Genomic DNA, 16,428 nt, shown 5'->3' with positions numbered 1-16,428 from the left:
TCCAGCTAGACTCGAAGGCCTTCTCAGACCTGAGTCTCAATCCTTTGGCAGACTTTTTTGTCCAGGCAGAATCTCAACCATAATGAGAGCTTTAAACATGTTTTCCAAAAAGAAAGAGAGAAATAAAAAAGAACGATTTTAGGGCTCAGGTTACCAAAATTCCATTTTCGTTTTATGTTTTGTGGTTCACTGGGCATCCCAGCCACACAGTAAACAGATTCCTCTGCCTTTGGGGTTTGTAGAGAATCATGACATCCAATTTGGGCTTTGCTTTTTGAGTATTTTTATGATCACCTTGTTTGCTCTCATGAATTCAACTGACTTGCTTCAGAAGTTTTTTGTACTGAAAAGCAGATTAGCAAGTGTTAAGAGGTCCAGCGTTGGGATAATAGCCTTTTCGTATGTTCTGGATGGTTGGTGAAGGTCCTTGTGTTTGTGTGTGTGTGTGAGAGAGAGAGATTTATTTATTAAAGGAGGCAAATTAATAGAGGCCTTTCATTTCAACCCCAGATAAATAACCCCTTGCAACTCATCTGTGAGTATATTAATCACAGGAATCATTGAACACTAAATCTCAATAAAGTGGGCTATCAGAGAAGAGCAGGGTGAACAAACATTGCAGCTGTTATATAGAGATGAATAAATCTTTTGCTGTACAGTATCTGAGGCTCTTCTCACCTTATCGAGCAAAAGTATAGTTGGTGTGAATCATGGGTTCTGCCACATTGCCTTGTTACTGTGAAAGACATAAGTTATCTAAGGCCCACCTGTCTCTGGGATGGATGTTCAGCTCCCTGGCAAACGTTATATTTAATAACTTCCTGACAGCCCACATTGTTGTCCCTGGCTTTCTACTGAGGATTTCTTCCTTTCGTTTTTTTTTTTTTTATTATTATTATTAGCCCCACGTAGTCAAGTTTGTAAGCCGTCTCCTTTGAAGAAATCTCCCATCCGTTATACACCTTCTGAAATCCTAAAGGATTAGGGAGATGACAGCCTCCATCCATCTTGAGGCAGCCGAGCAAGTTGTAGTGTTTATAGATAACACCGGGTCCCCTTAGCTGTGGTGTCTGTTCTCTCTCAAGTTTCCTTAATTCATTTTCTGGTTGCTTAGAGCCGATTCACTCGATCACTTTTCGATCATCCCACAGTGAGGTCTGCTTAGAGGTAGGCTAGTCTGTTTTCACATTATGGGGTTTTCCGCATGGGATTTTCCTGTCAATTCTGGCCCCATACTGCTTTGGTTCATCCCCTCATTTCCACATGCATTTTTGTGCCCTTAGTTTTCACTTTAATTTTTTTTGTTTGTTTCCCCCCATTTTTTTCCCCTAGCTCCTTTGAGAGCATTTTTGTCCCGATGTTTTTCTGGAAGCCGATTTTGATTCAGCTTTTTCCCTGTGCATAATGTTTCCATGGTTTTCTTTGTCCCCCCCCCCACTCCCACCCACCTTTAGCCCACTTTTCAATGACTAGACTATCATCATTGTTAAACCATTCCCTCTCCCCCAAGGCAGTTCTTTCATTTTTTAAAACAGCCCTAAAATATCTCTATAATACTGTAGTGTTGTGATGATAGTTCATTACAGATCACACAAAGTGTTGGTATCGCTTTACTCTGCTCTGGTTAGACTTCACCTAAAGTATTGTGTTCAGTTCTGGGCACCACAATTTAAGAAAGATGTAGACAAGCTGGAACGTGTCCAGAGGAGGGCAACAAAGATGGTGAGGGGTCTGGAGACCAAGTCCTGTGAGGAAAGGTTGAAGGAGCTGGGTATGTTTAGCCTGGAGAGGAGAAGACTGAGAGGGGATATGATAACCATCTTCAAGTACTGAATTCCCAGCTTTCATTTAAATTCCCAGCTTTCATTTAAAAGTCTCTAGCCTCTGCCTTCATGGAGATATGCCTTTTCCCTTATATCTCTGTGAGGGAAGGGGCTAGAAACTTACTCTCTTTTTAAAGGAAAGCTGGGAATTCAGAGAACCAGCTTAATCTATCATTACAACACTACAGCATTATATTGATATTTTGGGGACTTTAAAAAAATGAGCATGGTGCTGTGGTGCCACCGATGACGACGGCTCCCACCCTTGAAGATCCTCATTATTTAAGCCACATCCGGAAGAAAGTAAACTGACTCCACAACTGTAAAAATGCACAGGGAGGGCAGATGTGTGGAAGGGCCACGCCCAAACCGATCCCAATGCTTGTGGATCGACCCCCAGGAAAATCAGGAGTAACCAGCATGAGGAGAAGGTCTGTTTTTCCTAACACACGAAGAGCTTTCTTGGTTGGCAAATTCTTGCGGTAAGGGTTCTACCAAACGGCCACGTGAAAGCACCAGGCTTCCCAATTGGGGAAGGAAAAGGAGCCAGGCCCACATGGTTACCCACCACAATGTGATGGGGAAAAATCACAGTATAAGGAAGGAACAGCGGTAATGCTAACCTCTCCACATTTTGTTATCTGACAATTTCTCTTGAAAACCAAGCTGTGGGCAGTGATGTGGTTTTTCCAGGAACATTTAAATATTTTCCTATTTGAGTTTAAATAAATAATATAAATATTTAAATGATGTTAGCAAAAGAAGGCAAATATACCATGTATAAGCCTGGACCATGTACAAGCAGCGGGGTTTGTCCATTCTTTAGGTTCCACACTTAGCCCATCTAAAGTGATTGATTTGTAGCACAGCAGCCCTGACAACTATAAATAGACTGTATAGGTGGGGCAGAAAATTTTCTATGGAAAAATGCAGCATCAGAAAATTTTCCACACCATATCGCTGGCCATGGGTCATCTCAGTCACCACTCTGTTGAAATTATAATCTAGTAGATAAGGGTAACATGGTTTTTTGAGGTAAAAGACATGTGCACATTCAGTTCATAGTGTACGATGACTTGCGTATGGATTGACGCAGACACCTTGCGTGTCAGTCTTTACCAAGCCACTTTCTTGTGCATGAATTGTTGGCATTAGCAGACGTTTGCAAGAAGGAACAAGCTGGCAGCACATTTCCTGTCTAACCAGCTCCCTGTCTGCTAAAGATGTCATTGTGCTGGGCGAACAACCGAAATTACTATCAGTGGGATTCTATTTTGCACATTGTGCTGGATGCAGAGAAGACATGATTACAATGACATCTGCACCCTGTACCTGCATCTTTTGTATACAGCGGATCAGATTAAATAGTTGTGTGCTCACTTCTCATGCGCAATGCAGAGTCCTCTGAGAAGATACAAGTTGCCTAATGTCAAAAACCCATTCTTGGTAAACCTCCTTTTCTCTCAGAGCATTCAAAGAAATCAAGCCCCATAAATTTGAGAACAAGACTCCCAATTTATCCTAAACACTTCTGCTTGCCATTGAAAAATTCACAACCCTGCCCCACACCCCGAAACAAAATTGAAACAACCCAAACTGAAAGCTTGGTTTTACCTAATCTGTTTCCCCCTGGTTAATTTGGGTTACTGTTGCTTTTTGACCTGTTGTTTTAAATCGCTGCCTTGAACTCTGCCTTTGGGGCTCATTTGCACACGCACGATTGTTCAACACTGGATGGCTCTCAACCACGTCTGTAAAGTCTTCCCATTGCTTGAACTGCAACTGTCAGATCAACAATCAACGCATGTTGCCATTTGAACCCTCCTCAAAAGTACTTTAGGAACCAAGTTAATTCGTAATACTAGAAGGCTTGTAGATGCAAAAGCCCTGACCTCTGATCCTTCTGCCACTCACTTCTACCCTCTTCTTCAAGGTTCCATTTCTCCCCTTCAAAGTCCCAACGTGATTAGCTGGACATCTGAACCTCCCTGCCATCTTCAGTTTGCATTGACCTGCAATGAAACCTCTTGCAGAACTGAAATTTCCTTGTCCAAATTACTGTATACATCCTCATGTGATGCTTTAGTATAGTGCCATTATTTGAAAGAGCCTAGCATTTACAAAGTGTCACAGCTAACTGCTGATGCTGTTGTGTTTTTTTGAGAAGGGGGGTGAGCAACCACATGCACACACACAAACACACTTCAGATGGCAGTGACCAAGACAAATGCAAACTATGAGGGGATAGATAAGATTGGAAAAGCTGCAAGGGAACAGATAATGCCCACGGATAATCTGGATTATCAACCCCAGTGGACCATTTATCATTTATACATCCCGTGCATTTTCACTTGTATATCAGATTCTGCCTACCGCTGATAAAGGATGCTAGTTTGACTAGCCTCAGCTTGAGCTGATATGTTGCCTCATCTCACATGGCCAATGGGCCTGGCCATCCATAAAGAGGGGCAAACTAAAGTCAATTCTTTTTAACCACCTCAGTGGTTCAAAAGGGGGAACTGGAAAAGAACACACAGCCATCTTCACTTCAGAACTGTCTTCTCCTTTCCACTAAAGCCTGTGCCCTGATCCTGTTAATTTCAGGCCCTCACACAGTGTGATATACTAAGGACAACTTCATCCTAAATACCCTGCTTTTCTCTACCTTTAAGGAGTCTCAAAGCCGCTTACAATCGCCTTCCCTCCCCCCCTCCCACCAGGCACCTTATGAGGTAGGTGAGTTCTGAGAGCACTGTGTGACTGGCCCGATGTCACCCAGCCGTCTCCATGTGGAGGAGTGAGAATCCAATTTGGTTCTCCAGAGTAGAGTCTACCACTTTTAACCACTACGCCAGCCCTTGTCCCATACAATTTTTATCAGTGAAGGTCTGATGATCCCTAGCATAGCCTTTTTGGTGGTCAAAGGGACTCCTACTTCCTCCCTTTTCCACCAGCTGGAAATCTGGTTGGATCCAACCCTTTACCTCCTAAGCAGCTACTATATATTTTCCAGGGTTATTATTTATGAGCATATTGAAAGTACAATGTATTCTTCTCCCCCTTGCGTCTCCAGGTTCCGCCCATCCCGCCACCACACCGTTTGGACCATCGCCTCACCATAGCAGTTTCCTGCCTACTAGCCACCTGGCAGGTAGGTGTAAGTAAACCCTACCTTTCACATTTATCAATATGTTTATATGTTTAATGTTCTGGCTTCCAGTGGATCAATGATGCTCAAAAACCCTAAAATGTTTGAGGAGTGTGAAGGGGCTTCACCTCAGCTAGTAACTGCTAAGCAACCCTCCCTAGTCTCCTCAGAAAATTGTTCATAGCTGCCTTATGTACAGGATAACCTGATCTGACCCTCTTTAATTGCCATAATTTTAAGGCCGCCTACTTCCAAAGCAGGTGTAGTGTCTTTTGTATTGAAGCCATTTGAAAATCTTCCAGTGTTTCAGAGAATCCTAAAATAACTTCTCCAAAACAGAAATACTGGGATTGAGTGTCCATTTGGACTGGAGAATTCTCTCTAATCCTCCTCCCCATATTGAGTGCCAGTCAGCCTCAGCAAAGCTCAGATTTAAGGGACAGAAGAAGAGAGGCATTGTTCTATCTGTGCAGAGGTGGTGTGGGAGTGACTGCCCAGCTGTGTGCCTGTTTCTCAGCTTGAATGTTGGCTTCCACCGGGCTGGAGACAGACAGACAAACAAAAAGCATTTAAAATCACCCAACACAAATGCACAGATTCTGATAACATTTGTTCTCCAGACAACGTTCTAAGGAGGCTTATCATCCGTCAGGGTGGGCAACAGGTGGCTCCCCACCCTTGTTTTCTTACAGCCTCTGAACAAAAGGGGAGAGGCCGTGGCTCAGTGGTAGAGCCTCTGCTTGGCATGCAGAAGGTCCCAGGTTCAATCCCTGGCCTCTCCAGTTGAAGGGTCTAGGCAAGTAGGTGATGTGAAAGACCTCTGCCTGAGACCCTGGAGAGCCACTGCCAGTCTGAGTAGGCAATACTGACTTTGATGGACCAAGGGTCTGATTCAGTAGAAGGCAGCTTCATGTGATCATCAGTTTGGCATGCAGAAGGTCCCCAGTTCAATCCCTGGCTTCTCCAGCTAAAAGGATCAGGTGGCAGGTGACATAAAAGACCTCCACCTGGGACTCTGGAGAACCGCTGCCAGTCTGAGTAGACAATACTGATCTTGATGGACTGATGGCCTGGTTCACTATAAGGCAGCTTCATGCATTAATGCGTGTGTTAAAATGTAAGCATTGTCTTACCAGATCAGACTAAAGGTCCACATGGGCCAGATTATTTATTTAGATATTTGTACCCAGCATTCCTTGCCAGTGGGAACCCAAAGCGGCTTACAACTGCCATTTCCTGTCCTCCATTTTATCTTCACAACAACAACCCTGAAAAACAGGTTAGGCTGTGAGAGAGTGACTTGCCCAAGATCTCCTGGGGAGCGTCTATGGCGGAATGGGGATCTGATCCTGGGTCTCCCAGATCCTGTGTTTTTTATATTCGCAGGATAGTTCTGTGCGGACTGTTCAGAATCCTGAGTCAGCTCAGAATTAAAACCAGGTCGCAATATTTAAAACAAGGCATCAAAAAATAAGCCCCCACGCTGGCTGTCCCGGCCTTTGGAAGCTCCCAGGCTCTGGGCCTAAAAACTGTGTCCCATGATATATCACTAGCATCTAGTCCCTAGAGGGAACCTGCCTTTGAACGGGGTGGCTCTCAGTCTCTAGCTGTCCTTTACGGCCCTCTAGCTTACTTTACGGCCCTTCGTAGGAGCAGAGGTAGATCTGAACCAGACGAAGGAACTCTGTCAGTCCTTCGTGCATGCTTTGATAATTGGTTTAATGACTGCAACCGTATTTGCCGAAAGAGGTCAGTCGGTGTGACGGCACAAACGAAGAGACGGAGACTTGAACGCAGGGTGGCCAAAAGTTTTCGAATGCTGCCGAACGAGCCAGCTTGTCCCTGTTGAGACACTCAGACTTTTCCAGCCGTTTAGGGTAGTGGTTTTGTTCTAATTTGTGCCTGCGCCGTGGAGCAGGACCCCAAAACGCTGGCAAGGGCTGGAGTTCCCTCTCGCCAGTGTCCTGTTACACGTACAGGGGTCCTTTGTTACCCTATGCTGTAGTTTCTCAGCTGTGCCAAATTCTTGCTTCATATTTGGGCCTATACAGTGTGACTTAGCGCACAGTCCCAAAGCGGGAAGAGCGAGAGAGAGGATCAGTATATCAAAGGGCATTTAATGCCCCCCTGAGGTTTCTGCAAAGGCTGTAGCTTCTCCTGCCCGTTTGCCACACAAAAAAAAGGGGGGGGAATCATGTCAGAAATCAGTTTACAGCTTTCCATGTGGCTGCTGCGATTCCAGGTGGATCGGGTTTCAGCTCAGTAGCCGTGCCTGTCATTTTGGCTCCGGGGCTGTTAACTGTCAGCTTTCCCCTCTCCCTTGGCACGCACGGAGCTTAGCTCCAGCACCTGTTTTATGGAGTAAGCGCTCAAATCCCTTCTCCGTTTTTAACATGCTGGGAATTTTCTGTGTAAAGAACCTTGCAATGAGAAGGATCAGCTTAAAGTCTGGCCTAATCCTACTTGGATTCAGACTATTTATAAAAGGGGGGAGAGAGAAGAGAGGGGGGAGGGGAGGAAGGGGCGCTTTTCGTTCTCCAGCATTCTTGGCAAAATGCCGGCTAAAACCCTGTTTGCCTTTCCAGATCCATTTAGCAGGTCAAGCACCTTCAGCGGCCTTGGGAACTTAGGCAGCAATGCCTTTGGAGGATTAGGCAGTCATACTCTGAGTAAGTACTGGCTGGGTTTTTTGCAGACAAACCTCCTCTCTGGAGAAACCACATGCTCACATTGAAAGCAGCTGCTGGTGGTTTTATTTAAACTTAAAAAAAAAAAAACCTCTTTAATTCCTAACCTCCATTCTCCTTTTTTGGGGAAAACAAAAACAAAAACTGCACCTAAGTGTTCCAGGTCTCTGTCGCGGAAGCTTTTCCGCAAGTTGCCCTTCATCCCCCCCCTCGCAACTGTGCTTCCCCTCCGTAGGCTCTCATCTTGGGAGAAAGATGGCACCATAAAATCAGCATCCTCTTCCCGTCCCTCCGGTCTGCTTATCGGGGCTGATTCTGAAAGGCGTGGGTTGCGCTCTCAGAATCCAGCCGGTAGCTTCCTGAAAATATTGGAACTGTAAATTGTTTATCTAGGCAAGAAGCCTTTGTAACACCCAGAAAACCTTCTAGATTCTCACCCTAAGCCAGTCATCTTGTTTGAGGGCTTAATTCAACTGGGAGCGAGACCCAATCCAACAGAGGAAACACAGATGAGGGCTGCAGTATTGAAAATGTCGATCCAGGAGCCACAGTTGAAACATAAAACATCCCCAGTCTGGTCGTCTTGAATAATATCAGTCTGTTCAGTAGGAGGGGAGAGTGGAGAACTGATTCCATCCCCACTGCTTTCCCCGAATAGATGGTCGGTGCTATTTATGACAACCGGATGGCTTCAGGATCAGATGTTTCAGTCCTGTGAAATGCACAATCCGCACTCACTTCCTTGTTTTCCATTAGAGCCAATGGTCTGCGCTCTTGCAATGCAAACACATGGGGAAAACCGTGTCCCAGTGGGTTTGCCCACACACCTTTGTGCAAAGCAAACTTATATGCAGTATGGTACTTGTAAAAATCTCTAAAAACACTTATCACATGAAGGTCAGCCCAAAGTTATTTGAATTCCCATGTTCCATATTTATGGATCTCGGGCCACAGCCGTACCTCATAAGAGCATCTTTCATAATTAAATTGAAGCAGTCACATCATGAGAGTTGCAAAGACGGTTGAAAGGACTCATTGAATTGGGCCAACTTTTCTGGGAGAGGAGCCTGTTGGGTTGGGACTCGTTACGTTTGAACAAGCGTTTCAAAAAGACAACTTGCTAACTCTTCATAAAGGAAGTTGGGGTAATAAAAGGAACCATCATCACAAACATTGTCTCTTGGACTGCAGAACTATACAGACTGTCACCAGGGAATGTCACTTTGCGTACTGTCAGGTGGTTGCCAAAAGGGCTTTTGGAGTCTGTTTTGTCTTGCAGGCCTAGAAAGTAGTCTTTTTCTCTGATCTGGAGAACTGGGTTTGATTCCCCACTCCTCCACATGAGCCGCAGACGCTAATCTGGTGAACTGGATTTGTTTCCCCACTCTTCCACATGAAGCCAGCTGGTGACCTTGGGCTAGTCACACTCCCTCAGCCCCACCTACCTCCCAGGGTGTCTGTTGTGGGGAGGGGAAGGGAATTGTAAGCCGGTTTGATTCTTCCTTAAGTGGCAGAGAAAGTCGGCATATAAAAACCAACTCTTCTTCTACAGCGAGCACCCTCCAAAAGCACAATCATTCACCCCTCAATTCATTGTAGAGGTTATTTTGAGTATTAAAAAGAGCGCACTTGTAGGCCACACTATCCTTAAAAGAAACTACATGCAGGCCAGCTGGATTTGCCAATGGGAGCTTTTTTTTTTTTAAAGGGAAGGAACTTTAGTTGGCTGGAGAGCAAACCAAAGTGACTGATCCATACCAGGGAGCCAGAGAAAAAGAGACAGAGATAGCAATTTGCTACATTCAGGCTCAGTCTGTTCACCCCAAAATCAAAGATCTCAATCACTGCTTCCCACTTCAGGTGGCTGATCGTTTTTAACTATCTGCATTCTCTTTGTTAATGTCAGTGGCGGGGAGCTATAACAGTGCCAGTTTAACCACAGATATCACAGTAGGGGAACTGGGTGATTTGGGAGTCGCCTCTTATCTTCAGAGCGAACAGCCTCATTACTTCCACAAAGTTACTCAGATCTGTAGTCAGCTTTTTTCTGCAGAGACTTGAAACGGATGCTGTTTCATTCCCTGGTTATCAGAGCTCTCCTGCTATTACCGTTTTTAAGTGTCTTTCTTCCCTCCAGCCTTGAAAGGAAAACTGTGCCGGTAATTGGCACTTTTCGCTGAACTGATGTGGGACAATACCCCCTTTTGTTCAAAGCAGGGGTAGTGAATTAACCAGGACTTTCCCTTTTGCTCCCGGGTTCCAGGTCACAACAGCATTTTTGCCCACAAAGAAGGGCCGAACGTCCAGAGCTTTAACAATCCCCATGAGCCGTGGAACAGACTCCACCGGACACCCCCATCGTTCCCGACCCCCCCTCAATGGCCCAAACCTGGCGACTCCGAGCGGAGCTCATCGGTGACGAATCATGACAGAGACCGAGAGTCAGAGAAGAGGGATCTTTCCACAAGCAAGGAGGACAGAGACAAAGAGAGGTGAGCGAGAAAAGCCGTAGAGTGCCCAGAGGAATGGGAGGCTTTGTTTTTGTTTGGTTTCTTTAATTTATGGGAAAGTCATATATTGCATTTAGGATGTGTAACATAAATATTCTATAAGGTGTCTCATTTGGCTAATTTAAATTCTGGCTTTGGAGTGGGGCATTTGCATCCAGTTTGCATGTTACAGTCCCTACAGATTGCTGCTTACCGTATATACTCGCGTATAAGCCGAGTTTTTCAGCCCAAAAAAAGGGCTGAAAAAAGCCAACTCGGCTTATACGCGGGTCAATACGGTAGGCGAGGGGAGGGGGGAGGGATAGAGAGAGGGGGAACTTACCGCCGCTGCCGCCGCCATCCCGCACGCCTTCTCTGCGGCCTGGGAGAGGCCTGCCGCCCCCCCCCCCCGCCGCCCCCCCCGCGCCTTTTTTGCGGCCTGGGAGAGGCCTGCAGGGCCTGCCTGAGTGCAGGCAGGCCCCGCCGCTCCCCCCGTGCCTTCTCTGCGGCCTGGGAGAGGCCTGCAGGGCCCCGCTGCCACCTCCGGCCTGCGTGCCTTCCCTACCGCCACCTCCAGCTGATCAGCGGGCCTCGTCCTCCCGGTGAGTAAGGGGAACCCCTTACTCACCGGGGCTCTTCTCCCTCCCCCCTAGGGTGGCGCTGGGGTCAGGGTGGGTGTGGAGGGCCCGGGAGGGGGTGGCACTGGGGTCGGGGTGGGTCTGGAGGGCCCGGGAGGCCGGGCGGGAGGCCGACCTGGGGCAGGGGCATTGTGTAAGCCGACCCTCGGCTTATACACGGGTGCCTAATTTTTCCCCATTTTGGGGGTAAAATTAGGCACCTCGGCTTATACGCGGGTCAGCTTATACATGAGTATATACGGTATGTCATCTGTGGCCAGTCAATTCTCCCCATAAATGTCTCACACATTTAAACAGATAGTGAACACTGCCCTGTTTAAGCACTGGGCTGTGTTGTATCTGTTGCTCAGTACTTGACCCTGTGATTTAATATGGCCTCCATTCGCTAAACTGTAATGTGTAAAATGGCCCTTTTGAGGGGGATGGAGACGGTTAGCTGGTAGGGGCCACACAAGGGAAATGTTGGCCGAGGAGGAGAGCAATAAATGTGCTGCTGGGGTATTTTGTAAGATTTCAGAGCCTTTGTTGGCACCTGGCCTCTAACTTTGCTTGTGAGGGCAACAGCTCACTCAAATGCCCTTGAACTCTGTGCGGAAATGCTTAATTCTGTAGCAGGAGCTGGCTGGACCACACTTTGGTATAGCCGTTCAGTTTGTTTAATCTTTTTTTTTTTAATCTGGAGGATTTCTGATTTTTCCTCAAGGGACTGGAGAGAAAAGGCTTCAGACGCACAGCCAAATGTTTGGGGGGGTGGGGGACGACAGAATTGTTTTTGCCGTTCCAAAGGCAACCGAGACCAAAGGATTCCAAATCAATCTATCCCAAAAGATTTTATATAACTTGCTACCATTCTTTATTCCTTGTCACCCTCCCCACCCCCAAAAAAAGATGCTGTGTTATGCAGATTCAGTAGTTGCTCGTTGGTTATCGTTTTATTATTCAGTCTGATCATAGCCGTTGAGTTTCCTTAATTATGTTTCTGTCATTCACAACCAAATCCTGGCAGGCCAACGCACATTTTTGCTTGTTTTGGCTTGAGCACCCCGTCCTGCTGAAGTCTAGAGCAACAGAGGGTGTTTATAAATCATCAGAATCATTCTCTTATTGCAAGCATTACTTGGTTAAGCTATTTTGCAAAGCTTTCAAGGTCAGAAACATCCAGGCTGAAGCAACTGAAGTTTAAATTAGACCAAGTGTCCTATTTCAGGCACAGTTTTCTTTTTCACATTAAGCTTTCTTCAAGCATTTGGTCTTCTCTGTTCTCAGTCACTGTAACTGGTTCCAAAGACCTTAGCTTTTCTGTGGCTGTGGGAAAGGAACCAGCAATTTCCTTTCTTTACAACAAGGATATTACTGACAACATATAACTCAACCTGTCATAAGTTGGCAGCCCATTCACCATATGATATATTTTTCTCCAGGGATCTTTTGGATAAAAACAGGCATTCAAACAGATCCTCACCAGCTTCAGCTCCAGTGAGTCACCAGATCAGCAACCTCATCCGTAGCAACAGCCTGACCTCCAGTGATCCCACCAGACAAGTAGGACTTGGTGACAGAGAACGATCTAAAGAACCAGAGAGAGACATTCCTGACCGGTTGAGGGACCCTCCTCCAATCGTGGAGCACAAGATAAAAGAAAGCCGCTCCCCAGTGAAGGAACCACCAAGCCATGATAAGAGATCCTCAGAGGACAACACAAAGCCAGTAATTCAGTCTGTATCTCCGTACAGCAAACCTGCACTGAGTGAGAGCTTGAAACTCAGCAATCTAATGAACAAGGATATTGAAAGAAAGCCAGAGCTTCCAACTGACCTTCAGAAGATAAAGAATGACATCAAGGTCAAAGAGGAGCGCAAGGAGGATGGGGACGTCTTGGTTGTGAGCTCAGAACCTTCGCAGCATTCCAGAACTGTTGAGCACCCACCGCCACCTTCCTTGCATGGATTACCATTGCCCCATACAATGGCAGCCACGATGCCTATCTCCATGGGCAGCGTCCATCAGATGAACAACATGAATGTCCTGGACCGAAGCAGAATGATGACCCCATTAATGGGCATGAATCCCTTGTCAGGAAGGGAGCGGCTGCCCCACCCAGGGTTTTCTTGGGACCCAGTGAGGGACCCGTTACGAGATGCCTATCGGAGCTTAGACCTGCACCGTCGAATGGACTTCCAACTCCGAGCAGATCCCATCCATAGGTTCCCCACCACTTCTGGATTCTACGACCACGAGCGCTCTTACCGAGACAGAGAGCCCCACGACTATAACCACGAGAACCTCCTCGAAGCGCGGCGTGAGCAGGAGAGGCTCCGACAAGCGGAGGAGAGGGAGCGGTTGCACTTACGGGAAGAACTTGAGCGTGCCAGGATGCAGCACTTGCACCCTTCCCCTATAGAAAGTCACTTGGCACACATGCCATCCTTCATGCCTCATCTGGGTGGGATGCATTACCCCAGACTCAGCCCCTCAGCAGCCATGCACAATGGACTCCTAAGCAGGAACCCGCCCACAGCCGCTTTGAGTGCCCCGCCCCCTTTGGTACCAGCCAGTAGTACAAGACCTTCCTCTCCCCGCCGGACTACTCCACTCACAAACTCAGAATCAAGAGACTATTCTCCTTCTAGGAACCCCAAAGAAGTCGAGGCCCGATAATCCCTAACAGACAGGATGAATTTTAAAACTCACCTGTAAATATAGGAGGAGGAAAAAAATACCTTTTAAAATGCACTGCTGTAAACTTTTTTTAAAAAAAACTGTAAAATTTGTAGAAATTAAGCACAGTTCCATAAATAATTTGGGGGTGGGATGGGGGAAGGGTGATAGGCTACAAACCTGCCAACCGGATGGTTGCTGAAAATGGAAATGGAAATTTAATATATAGGTCTTGATTTTTTTTGGGTTGGGTTTTGCTTATCTTTTTTTTTTTGCTTCTGTACTGAGTTAAATTACCACGTTTGTACATTTTCCCCCAAATGTGAGAAACTTTTTAATGAATTTGTATTTTTTTTTAAATTTTCTGCTCTTAATTCACTTAAGAAAATCATCTGTTTTTTAGTTTAAAATTTAATGGCCTCAGATCTTTAAGTAAAACAAAAGTCACCCAGGGTTTCTTAAAGTATTATTTATGGAAATACTGTAGTTTCTTACAGTCCACTGTGAGGTTCCCGAATCGAGGCCACTCACTTCTCTTGGTACTTTGGAACTGAAGTTACAGATATATATTAAAATAATAATAATAATAATAATGTACAAAACCTATGTTTGTTTTTTGCCTTATATTATGAAGAAATGAGAATTTTTTGACTTCTTGTTTTAAACGACAACAACACAAAAAGAAAATGATATGTAAATATTCTGTTAATATAAATGTACACCAATATTGAATTCTTAACATAGGTAGACTTTATAAAAAATGGTTTCTAGAACCACTCTCTGGTTATTTGTTAATATTATTCCAACACATCCTTGTCACTTCTTGAGAAAAAAAAATATATAAAACATGCTCAAATAGCAAATTGTGGCATACCGCTTTCAACTATGCAAAAAACTGGAATAGGTCCTGGTGGTTGGAATGGGAAGTAAAACAGATACAAAGCTTCCCCCCTCCAAAAAAAACTGCAAAAGAAATGAACAAAAAATTTCTTCCGAAGGAAAATGGCACTAGTTTGGGGTGGAAGAACCGAAGAGGCCGTGTGTTTCACTGACAGAGGTTTCTTTGTACAACCCAAAGAGGAGATGGATAGGATCCAGATTACCTGCTACTGCATAAGCTTCTGCAACCCAGAGGGAACTGATGCGCCAGATCCCCTAATCCGTTTAGCCCCAGTTCCTCTCTGCTCTTCCCCCCACCCCAGGTCTTTCATTGGTGTGGGCAGGTACCGTCTCCCTATGTGCACATCTCCCGGCCCTCTTACTAGAAACCGTACATGAGAATAAAAGGCGTGCAGCAAACAAACAAACAAAATGCCTGCATGTATGTTTCAGTGCAAACTCTGCCTTGAACTGGGATTCTTTTTTTGTTTGTTTTGGCCATTGTTTTAAATCTGATTTCCAGGTTTCCTTTTCCTATGTCAATTTTGCTACTGCCACAGTCCATGTAATATTGGCTAGACTTCAACCTTCCCCTTCCCCAAACAATGAATTGGTGGAACAGACAGAGGAACCATGCGTATGTACCATCCAGTGGTCCCCTGGAACCGTACTCTGGTAGGGAGATACGTTCAGCAGCCTCCGTTCATCTGTGTATCAGCCCCAGCTCAAGAGGTACCCACGTATTGACATGCTGTACCATCCTTCTTTTATCTCCAGTATTTATGTTTTTACATTATTCCGAATTTCTGCTCTCCAGTTAACTCAAACGTCTGCTAATATTTTGTTCCTTTGGATTTCTGTATTTCCTTCCCTTTCCCTAACCTGCATCCACCTCCCTGCATTCCCTGTAATTTTAAACATTCAGTTTCTTTGTAGATCATTTGAAGATAAATACAACATTGATTTTGGATGAAAAAGGTAGTTAAGTGTTTGTGTGTCAGATCTAGTCACAGTGACTGCCAGGAGGGAGGGAGAATAAATGGTTTATTGATAAATGTGCTCGGGCTGTTAACAGTGATAAAAAATCTTCGGCAAGCCCAGAAGACCCATACGCCCTTCAACAGCCAGGAGTTGAACCTTTTCTGTAAGCTGCTTGCCTAGTCAAGCCAGCTCTTCAACCACAGGCGTATAGAAGTTGCATACCAGACTCAGAGGGGCACAGAAGGTGCCACAAAACCACGTCACCCACACTGTAATGAACAAAGCAGGCCCTTACATTAAACTCCAGAGCTTTGTGATTCAGTATAGGCAACAATGCCCTGACCTGGATGGCTCAGGCTAGCCAGATTTTGTCAGGTCTCAGAAGCTAAGCAGGGTCAACCCTGGTTAGTATTTGGATGGGCGACCACCAGTCCAGGTTGCTACACAGAGGCAGGCAATGGCAAACCACCTCCAAACATCTCTTGCCTTGAAAACCCTATGGGGTTGCCATATCTCAGTGCGACTTATCACCACTTTCCACGACTGTAGGGAACAAGGACGGTAAAACAAAAACGGGAAAAGAAATACATCTGTGCACCATATACAGCATATGTTGCGGACTGGGTGGGGAAAGGAACGTAAGATTTGTACAGAAAAAAATAGTGTTTTTATTTTGATACACTACACTACAATGGTAGTCTGTTGAAATCCTGTTGTACATATTAGACTAGTTCACTCTGATTAAAACTACCACCAGGAGCAATTGGTTTTTTTCTGTGATTGTACAAAGGTGGATTTACAAAAGGGTTTGCCACACCTCATCACCCTTATGGCCAGTTAATTTCTTCTATTTGCATGTAAACGAAAGTCATGACAGGATTCAGCAACATGAGACCAGTAGTGTATGGCAGATTATTTATCCATGCCTGTAATGGAAAAAGACAACTACAAGGTGTATTCTGCCCTCCACGTTGGCACTATTGCTGCTTTCTGGTTTTGACATTATAACCAAGATTCCTAGAACACCCTACAAAAAAAGTGAGCTGGGCTGCAGAGAAGGCAACGTAAGAGAGAATAACTTAGCCAAACGCCAGGAAGCAGGGGACATAGTTGGGTTTTAAGCTA

General features: G+C 45.4%; 1 protein-coding gene across 14 annotated transcripts in view; it reads left to right on the top strand.

Moving 5' to 3' along the window:
* FBRSL1 (fibrosin like 1) overlaps nucleotides 1-14,265 on the top strand; it is an 823,361-nt gene extending 809,096 nt beyond the window's left edge. For 8 of the 14 annotated variants that reach the window (XM_056859856.1, XM_056859849.1, XM_056859850.1 and 5 more), the window contains 4 exons: nucleotides 4,897-4,980; nucleotides 7,557-7,640; nucleotides 9,922-10,150; nucleotides 12,207-14,265. In XM_056859856.1, coding sequence (XP_056715834.1) covers nucleotides 4,897-4,980; nucleotides 7,557-7,640; nucleotides 9,922-10,150; nucleotides 12,207-13,443 — 1,634 coding nt within the window. In that variant the 3' untranslated portion in view covers nucleotides 13,444-14,265. The remainder of the gene's footprint in view (nucleotides 1-4,896; nucleotides 4,981-7,556; nucleotides 7,641-9,921; nucleotides 10,151-12,206) is intronic. The other 6 variants (XM_056859860.1, XM_056859859.1, XM_056859855.1 and 3 more) reach the window with 3 other exon arrangements.
* Nucleotides 14,266-16,428: the final 2,163 nt, after the last annotated feature.

This window comes from Euleptes europaea, chromosome 13 (assembly GCF_029931775.1).
Source record: "Euleptes europaea isolate rEulEur1 chromosome 13, rEulEur1.hap1, whole genome shotgun sequence".
NCBI classification, from domain to species: domain Eukaryota; kingdom Metazoa; phylum Chordata; class Lepidosauria; order Squamata; family Sphaerodactylidae; genus Euleptes; species Euleptes europaea.
The sequence above is the reverse complement of the archived record's forward strand: the minus strand, read 5'-3'. Positions and strand labels throughout refer to the sequence as shown.